The sequence below is a fragment of the Salvelinus sp. IW2-2015 genome, unplaced genomic scaffold, assembly GCF_002910315.2.
Source record: "Salvelinus sp. IW2-2015 unplaced genomic scaffold, ASM291031v2 Un_scaffold5114, whole genome shotgun sequence".
Taxonomy (NCBI): domain Eukaryota; kingdom Metazoa; phylum Chordata; class Actinopteri; order Salmoniformes; family Salmonidae; genus Salvelinus; species Salvelinus sp. IW2-2015.
The window spans coordinates 22005-31587 of record NW_019946380.1 but is presented as its reverse complement, the minus strand read 5'-3'; the positions used below and the strand labels follow the sequence as shown (position 1 = coordinate 31587).

Sequence of the window (9583 nt, the reverse complement as noted above, 5' to 3'; positions counted from 1 at the left end):
ACTCTGGCTCCAGTAACCTAGGACCTGTTCTTCTCCTGCTAGATCCCGTGGGGTTGGGACCACTCTGGCTCCAGTAACCTAGGACTTGTTCTTCTCCTGCTAGCTACCGTGGGGTTGGGACCACTTTGGCTCCAGTAACCTAGGACTTGTTCTTCTCCTGCTAGATGCCGTGGGGTTGGGACCACTCTGGCTCCAGTAACCTAGGACTTGTTCTTCTCCTGCTAGCTGCCGTGGGGTTGGGACTACTCTGGCTCCAGTAACCTAGGACTTGTTCTTCTCCTGCTAGCTGCCGTGGGGTTGGGACTACTCTGGCTCCAGTAACCTAGGAGAACTGAAGCTTATGTTAGAGGAGAGTCTAATGCTACGCCGTCTCAAGTCAGAGGTCCTCTCTCAGCTTCCTGCCAAGCAACGCAAGGTTGTCACGGTGACCACAGACGGTATCAACACCCGCACCAAGGCAGCCCTGTCTGCCGCAGCCAAGGATCTGGCCAAGGGACAACACAACCACAACGTGAGTACAGGGGAAGAGAGATTATTAGTAAAAACRATACTCTTACAGCTCATTTTGACGYTAGATGAAGAGTGTTTCTCGAGAGCATTCCATTAATGTTGCTCTAGTTTCACCTTGACATGTCTTGTTAAACACATTTGTCTTCTGTTGGCTTTTTATTCTGTTCAGAAGATGAAGGAGGCTCTTCTGGTCTTCTTTAACCACACTGCCGAGGCCAAGATTAAAGCCATCATGTGAGTTGAAAGTGTTTACCCCACACAGAGTACAGTGCTGAGAGCCTGCTGTWTTAAACCAGTTCTGTTTCTGTTACTCAGGGAGTACATCATGGACATGCTGGAGAGCGGAAGAGAGAAGTTCCTGGTGTTTGCTCATCACAAGCTGGTCCTGGACGCTATCACCAAGGAGTTGGGGGAGAAGGTGAGGAGAACAGGATGCCTGATCAACAGACTTAAGGTTTATCCACACGAGAAAGACTTTGGTTTAGATGACTCACTTTTCTAGTAAATATTGAAATCAGTACAGACTTGTGCCTTATGCGATGACTCTGCTGGAAAYTGGGTGCCTAATGCCACGAGTGGTTTTAGTTTATCTTCAGGTAGATGACTTGCTTATCTTGTAAATATTTAAAACATGACGGAGGAATAAAAATAGCATAAATAGGAAAGTATACCAGTTTCAGTTGAGTACCAGGATGTTTACAGCTGTGCCATACAGATTGAAAAATAGCTGGGAAGATATTTTTGATGCATCGATTCTATGGCACAGGGTGTATGAGTTGATATGTAAAACAACGTAAGATTCAAGACTTCAAGATTTTCAGCTAAAATGATTGTACAGAATTCTTGCCACCAACAAAATGTTGAATATTTGGGGCGTAGAATCATCGCAGCTCTTCAGATTTTGTTGTGAGGATACAGAATCAATAGACCATTTATTTTGGTATTGCCCTCAGGTAGCCTGTTTCTAGTCTCAGGTTCAGGAATGGCTGAAAATGCATAGCGTTGATCTAAAATTGACCCTAGAAATAGTACTGTTAGGAGATCTGGAGAGACCGGGTCAGTCAATTACTAATATACTAATACTCTTAGTAAAAATATTTATCTTCAACTCGCAATCTGTAGATTCTATTCGATTCGATAGATTGAAATTGTATGTTAAGCATCACAGCATAGATGACCAGATGATTATGTGAGCGGGTGGCCAAGCAGAGAGAAGACAATGGACACACATGTAAATAGTGGCACTGAAACGTCTTGCTGGGATGTTTGTTGTCCTTGATGTCTTTAGTTTTCTGCATCGTTTCTTTTCGCTTTCTCTTTTATTTTCTTTTTCTTTTTTTTCTTTTTGTTCGTTGTTAGTGCATTGTGGGATGTGGGCTTAGGGGGTCTTGAGGGTGGGGAATTTAGGGAGATTCTTTTTCGGGGTGGGGGGGTGTCTCGGATGGTTGAGAGGTAGCTCTTGGAGAACTGTAGGGGGGGGTCTTGGAGGGCTGGTGGCCTGGCAGTCGGGAGCTTGATTCAGGTCTCTGTTTCTGACCTTGTCGGAGATCTGTCAAAGTGCCCTTGAGCAGGGAGGTTGACCCTGGTTGGTCCTGTGGGTCGCTCTGGATGGGAGTCTGTTAGATGACTGAATGTAAATGTTGAGCGGCTTCACTGCAGGTGAAGGTATATTTTAATATTCAATAGAACAAGATGAACACGACTGTCTATGTGTTTCCATTGTTGTTGATGTTATTTCAGGGTATCGACTACATCCGTATAGACGGCTCCACCGCCGTCCGCAGAGCGGCAGCAGCTGTGTGAGCCGGCGCCCGTTCCAGTTCACTGACAAGAGCTGTGTAGCGGTGCTCTCTATCATGCAGCTAACATGGGCATCACCCTGCACTCTGCTGCTCTGGTGGTGTTTGCTAACTATTCTGGAACCCCGGGGTAAGGACCTGACTAACCTTTAACCTCCTAGAGTCGATGTCTTGCGGCCCCCGGAAATCTAATCGGCATAATACAAAACCCCATCAAAATCGTCAGTTTATGATAGATGGCTGCGTCTCAATCAACTGCATCCGCTATGTAACACTTCCTGTGGTGAAACAACAGACATGTATGGTTCGTGAGAGTCTTACCTTTCCACAAAAGGTCATATTAGGGTGTAGCCCAAACGCTGCAGACAGAAGTTGGCAGATCGGGCTGTTCTTAGTAGTCTTAGGTAAGGACCTGTCTAACCTCTAACCTTTGCTCTGGTGGTGTTCTCTGAACTCTTCTGGGTAAGGTTCCTGACCTCTGAACTCTTCTGGGGTAAGGTTCCTGACCTCTGAACTCTTCTTGGGTAAGGTTCCTGACCTCTGAAACTCTTCTGGGGAGGGTTCCTGACCTCTGAACTCTTCTGGGGTAAGGTTCCTGACCTCTGAACTCTCCCTGGGGTAAGGTTCCTGACCTCTGAACTCTTCGGGTTAAGGTCCTGACCTCTGAACTCTCCTGGGGTAAGTTCCTGACCTCTGACCTCTCCTGGGGTAAGGTTCCTGACCTCTGAACTCTCTCTGGGTAAGGTTCCTGACCTCTGAACTCTCCGGGGTAAGGTTCCTGACCTCTGAACTCTCCTGGGTAAGGTTTCCTGACCTCTGAACCCTTCTGGGGTAAGGTTCCTGACCTCTGAACCTTCTGGGGTAAAGGTTTCTGACTCTGAACTCTTCTGGGGTAAGGTTCCTGACTCTGAACCTTTGGGGTAGGTTCTGACCTCTGAACATCTCCTGGGGTAAGGTTCCTGACCTCTGAACTCTCCTGGGGTAAGGTTCCTGACCTGCTGAACCCTTCTGGGGTAAGGTTCCTGACCTCTGAACCCTTCTGGGGTAAGGTTCCTGACCTTGAACTCTCTGGGTAGGTTCTGACCTCTGAACCCTTCTGGGGTAAGGTTCCTGACCTCTGAACTCTCCTGGGGTAAGGTTCCTGACCTCTGAACCCTTCTGGGGTAGGTCCTGACCTCTGAACCCTTCTGGGTAAGGTTCTGACCTTCTGAACCCTTCTGGGTAAGTTCCTGACCTCTGACTCCTGGGTAAGGTTCCTGACCTCTGAACTCTTCTGGGTAAGGTCCTGACTCTGAACCTCTGGTAAGGTTCCTGACCTCTGAACTCTCCTGGGGTAGGTTCTCCTGAACTCTCTGCGTAAGTCCTGACCTCTAACCCCTTACCCAGTGGTGTCACCAAGAGTGTCTTGGTTGACAGAAAAGTTGTGAATGCAGCTACAGCTGCCTGTGTTCATATATCCTCCTATACTGTCTAACATCCTAATGATGCCCTCTGGAATCTATCAGATAATGATCCAGGCCGAGGACAGAGTGCATCGTATCGGTCAGACCAGCAACGTGGACATCCACTACCTGGTCGCCAAGGGGACCGCAGATGACTACCTGTGGTACGTCGGCTCCTCCTCTTGAACCTGGAACTAATATCTATTAGGGTGATACTTCTGAAGGAACTATTTTACCAAAATGGGACAATAAATATATTGATTGTTTTTTGTATCTATGTAGGCCGATGATCCAGGAGAAGATGCATGTTCTGGAGCAGGTGGGGCTATCAGAATCCAACCTGTCAGAGAAGGCAGAGTCTGCCAGCTTCCACTCCAAGGTGAGAGGCACCGGTGGTGTTTGCTACACAGATGGGCTACACATGTCAGTCCACAGATTGGCTACCCTGGTCATGGTTTAGTCAGGTTGGCTGTCGACCTATCAGGCTCCTCCTCCACTACATCACTGGCATGGTTTAGTCAGGTTGGCTGTCGACCTATCAGGCTCCTCCTCCACTACATCACTGGCATGGTTTAGTCAGGTTGGCTGTCGACCTATCAGGTCCTCCTCCACTACATCACTGCATGGTTAGTCAGGTTGGCTGTCGACCTATCAGGCTCCTCCTCCACTACATCACTGGCATGGTTTAGTCAGGTTGGCTGTTGACCTTCAGGCTCCTCTCCACTACATCACTGGCATGGTTTAGGTGCCTCTCAACACCAATAAATAGTACAACCTTTCAACCAATGGGTGAAAATTTCTAGTGGTCTCTTCCAGGATGACAGTGCCCCATCAAATGGCACATTTGAGTCATTTGGGTGTGATGGGTCCCATTATGTCTGAGGAAAACTAACCACTGCATTAAGAACCTCATAAATAAATACAGTAGGGGAGACGGTAGTTGTTTGGGCTAAATTTATAGATGGCTATTGTACAGGTGCAGTAATCTGTGAGCTGCTCTGACAGCTGGTGCTTAAAGCTAGTGAGGGAGATATGAGTCTCCAGTTTCAGAGATTTTTGCAGTTCGTTCCAGTCATTGGCAGCAGAGAACTGGAAGGAAGGCGGCCTAAGAAGAATTGGTTTTGGGGGTGACCAGAGAGATATATCCTGCTGGAGCGCGTGCTACAGTGGGTGCTGCTATGGTGACCAGTGAGCTGAGATAAGGGGGATTTTACCTAGCAGGGTCTTGTCAGATACTGGAAGCCAGTGGGTTTGCGACGAGTATGAAGCGAGGGCCAGCCAACGAGAGCTACAGTCGCAGTGGTGGGTAGTATATGGGGCTTGGTGACAAAACGGATGGCACTGTGATAGACTGCATCAGTTTGTTGAGTAGAGTGGGATGCTTGCTGCCTCAGGACCTGGACCATTTGCCTTACTAGAAGGAACCATGAATTCTGCTCGCTATCAGAGAATTCTACAGGTAGAATGACAGGCCATCCGTCTGTGGCTGAAGAGCAGCTGGGTCTGCAGCAAGACAATGATCCAAAACATCAAGTCTACATGAAATGGTTAAAAAAGCAACAAATATGAAGTTTTGGAATGGCCGAGTCAAAGTCCACGATCTAATCCCAACTGAGATGTTGTGGCAGGACCTGAAACGACCAGTTCATGCTGGAAAACCCAGAAAATGTCTCTGAGTAAAGCAGTTCTGCATTGGAAGAGTGGGCCAAAATTCCTCCACAGAGATGTGAGAGACTGATCAACAACTACAGGAAGTGTTTTGGACACAGCCACTGATTACCGACCTCTAGATCTACCAGGAAGTACTGGTTCCGCTGGTTGAGAACCCCCAGGAGTACTGGGTCTCTGGTTCGACTACCCCCAGGAGTACTGGTGTCCTGGTCGAGAAACCCCCAGGAGTACTGTGTGTCCTGGTCGAGATCCCGCCAGGAGTACTGGTGTCCTGGTTGAGCACCCCCAGGATACTGGTGTCCTGGTCGAGAGCCCGCAGGAGTTACTGTGTCCTGGTCGACTACCCCAGGAGTACAATGGTGCCTGGTCGGACTACTCCAGGGTTACTGGTGCCCTGGTTGACTACCCCCAGGAGTGCTGGTGCCCTGGTTGACTACCCCAGGAAGTACTGTGCCCTGAGTTGACTACCCCCAGGAGTACTGGTGCCCTGGTTGACTAACCCCCAGGAGTGCTGGTGCCCTGGATTGACTACCCCCAGGAGTACTGGTGTCCTGGTTGAGAAACCCCCAGGAGTACTGGGTGCCTGGTTGAGATCCCCCAGGAGTACTGGTGCCAGGGATGAGACTCCCCCAGGAGTACTGGTCCTCCTGGTTGACTACACCCAGGAGTACTGGTGTCCTGGTTTGACTACCCCAGAGGGTACTGGTGTCCGGTTGAGAACCCCCGGAGTACTGGTGTCCTGGTTGGAGACCCCCAGGAGTACTGGTGTCCTGGTTTGACTACCCCCAGGAGTACAGGGATGCCCTGGTTGGATACCCCAGAGTACTGGTGCGGCTTGACTACCCACAGGAGTACTGGTTTCCCTGGTTGACTTACCCCCAGGAGTACTGGTGTCCTGGTTGGACTACCCAGGAGTACGGTGGTGTCCTGGTTGACTACCCCAGGAGTACTGGTGTCCGGGTGACTTTTTAACCCCAGAGTACTGGTGTCTGGTTGAATACCCCAGGAAAGTACTGGTGTCCTGGTTGAGATCCCCCAGGAGTACTGGTGTCCTGGTTGACTACACCCAGGAGTACTGGTGTACTGGTTGAGAAACCCCACGAGACTGGTGTCCAGGTTGAGATCCCCCAGGAGTACTGGTGTCCAGGTTGAGACCCCCAAGGATACTGGTGTTCCTGGTTGACTACCGCCCAGGAGTACTGGTGTCTTGGTTGACTACCCCCAGCGAGTACTGTCCTGGTTGACTACCCAGGAAGTACTGGTAGGCGCTGGTTTGACATACCCTCAGGAGGTACTGGTTCCCTGTTGACTTAGCCCCAGGAGTATGGTGCCCTGGCTTGACTACCCGAAGGATACTTGGTGGCCACTGGTTGATACCCCAGGCGTACTGGTGCCCTGGTTGGAACCCCACAGGACTGGTGACCCTGGTGGCAGAACCTCCAGGATACTGGTGCCCTGGTTGACTACCCCCAGGAGTAACTGTGTCCTGGTTGAAACCCCAGGAGTACTGGTGTCCTGTCGACTACCCCCAGAGTTACTGGTGCCTGGTCGGACTACCCCAGGAAGTACTGGGGTTCCTGGGTCGACTACCCCCAGAGTACGTGGTTCCTGGTTGAGAACCCACCCAGGAGTACTGGCCTGGACTAACCCAGAAGGTACTGTGGCCTGGTCGACTACCCCCAGGAGTACTGGTGCCGGCTGGTCGAACTGACCCCCAGGAGTACTTTGGGTGTCCCTGGCCCGATACTACCATTCCCAGGAGTAACTGGTGCCTCGGTGTCACCTTACCCACCAGGAGTACTGGTGCCCTGGATCGACTCAACCCCCAGGAGTAAACTGGTGCCCTGTGACTCCCCATCTGATCACGTGACACCCCAGGAGTAATGGTGTCCTGGTGATATACCCCCCACAGGAGTACCTGGTGTCCTGGTCGAGACACCCCCAGGAAGTACTGGTGCCTGGCTTGACTACCCCAAGGAGTACTGCTGGCGTCATGGTCGACTACCCCCCAGGAGTACTGGTTCCTGGGTCGACTACCGCCCAGGAGTACTCGGTGCCTGTCTGTCGACTACCCGCCAAGGATACTAGGTGCCGCTGGTACTCGATCCTCCCAGGAGTACTGGGTGCCCTGGTCGACTACCCCCAGGAAGTCACTGGGTGCTCCTGGGTCGACTTACACGCCAGGGTACTGGTGTCCTGGTCGAATACCCCCAAGGACGTAACCTGGCTGTCTGGTCGAATACCGCTTGTCGGCCACCAGGATAGTAGCTGGTTGTCCTGGTCGGACTACTCCCCCAGGAGTACTGGCTGTCCTGTGTCGAGCTTACCCACCAGAGTCGAGTGCACGCTCGACTACGGGTCTGGACTTCCTGGGCGAGCTACCCCCCAGGAGTACTTGGTGTCCTGGTCGAACACCCCCAGGGAGACTGTGTCCTGGTCGGAATCCCCCAGGAAGTACTGGATGTCACTGGTCGACTAACCCCCAGGAGTACGGTTGGTTCCTGTGGAGAACCCCCAGAGTTAATCTGGTGTCCTGGTAGACTACCCCACAGGAGTTACTGGCTGTGCCTTGTCCGAGAACCAAAGTACGGTCTTCAGGTTCAGATACTCTGCGCGGACACTGTGTCCTGGCTCGAGAAAACCCCAGAGTACAGGTATGCCTGGTCGAGTTACCCGCGAGGAGACTGATGGCACTGGTCGACTAACGGGAGTACTCCATGTGGTCACGCTTACCCCCAGGAAGATACTTGGGTGCCGTGGTCGACTACCGCCCAGGAAGTACGTGGTAGTCCTTGGTCGACTACCCCAGTGGGAGTTAACTGGTAGTCCTGAAAGTCGACTAACCCCCAGGAGTACTGGTGTGCACATGGTCGATGGGAACCAACGCCAGGACGAGTCTGAGCTGGATGGTCCTGTCGAGGATGCTCCCCAGGAGTAATGCGAGTGGTCCTGGGATTCGGAGAACCCCCAGGAGTACTGGTGTCCTGGTGTACTACCCCCAGGATAACTGGTGTCCTGGTGCGAGACCCCCAGGAGTCTCGGTGTCTGGTCGAGAACCCCAGGCGATCACTGGTGTGCCTGGTCGAGAACCCCCCAGGAGTACTGGTGTTCCTGTTCGAGAACACCCCAGGAGTACTGGGTGCCCTGGTGACGACTCCCCAGGATACACTGGTGCCCTTGGTTGATACCCCCAGCAGTATCTAGGTGCTCCTTTGGACTACCCCCAGGAGTACTGTGCTCCTGGTTGATGAAACCCCCAGGGAGTACTGTGTTCCTGGTTGATGACCCCCAGGAAAGTACTGGTGTCCTGGTTGCAAGAACCCCCAGAGTATGTGTACTGGTGATCCCCATGAGTGGCTTCGAGATCACCCCAGAGTTACTGGTGTCCTAGGTGATACCCCCAGGATACTGGTGTCCTGGTCTGAAACCCCCAGGATACTGGTGTCCTGGTGCGACTCCCCAGGATTATAACTGGTGCCCTGGTTCGAACTACCCCCAGATACTGGTGTCCTGGTGACTACCCCCCAGGATACTGTGCCTGGTCGAACTACCCCCAGGAGTTACTGTGCTGTCATGGCGACTACCCCCAAGGAGTACGTGTCCTGGTCAGACCCCAGAGACTTGGTGTCTGGTGAACCCCCAGGAGTACTGGTTGCCTGGTTCGACTACCCCCAGGAGTACTGGTGTCCTGGTGAGAACCCCCAGCAGTACTGGTGCCCTGGTGGATACCCCCAGGAGTACATTGGCTGCCCCTGGTGACTGACCCCCAGGAAATACTGGTTCCTGGTCGATCCCCCAAGAGTACTGGTGTCCTGTTCGACTACCCCCAGGAGTACTGGTGCCCCTGGTGACTACCCCCAGATACGGTGTCCTGGTCGACTACCCTCCGGAGTACTGGTGATCCTGGTCGAGAACCCCAGGATGTACTGTGTCTGGTCAGATCCCAGGATTCCCTGGTCGAGACCCAGAGTACTGGTGTCCCTGGTTGGATTACCCCCAGAGTACTGGTTCCTGGGTGAGATACCCCCAGGAGTACTGGTGTCCTGGTAGAGATCCCAAGTGGCCTATGAGCCAGGAAGACTGGTGTCCTGCTGAATACCCCCAGGAGTTACGCCGGCACTTACCCAGAGTCTGTGTCCTGGTTGAGAACCCCCCAGGACG

The 9583-nt window shown here is 52.2% G+C and overlaps 1 protein-coding gene across 1 annotated transcript in view; it reads left to right on the top strand.

Moving 5' to 3' along the window:
- smarcal1 (SWI/SNF related, matrix associated, actin dependent regulator of chromatin, subfamily a-like 1) overlaps positions 1-9583 on the top strand; it is a 28746-nt gene that overhangs the window by 15470 nt on the left and 3693 nt on the right. Inside the window, 10 exon segments of the mRNA XM_070441895.1 lie at positions 287-511; positions 680-744; positions 826-928; positions 2251-2283; positions 2285-2320; positions 2322-2364; positions 2367-2417; positions 2420-2439; positions 3815-3915; positions 4034-4130. Coding sequence (XP_070297996.1) covers positions 287-511; positions 680-744; positions 826-928; positions 2251-2283; positions 2285-2320; positions 2322-2364; positions 2367-2417; positions 2420-2439; positions 3815-3915; positions 4034-4130 — 774 coding nt within the window.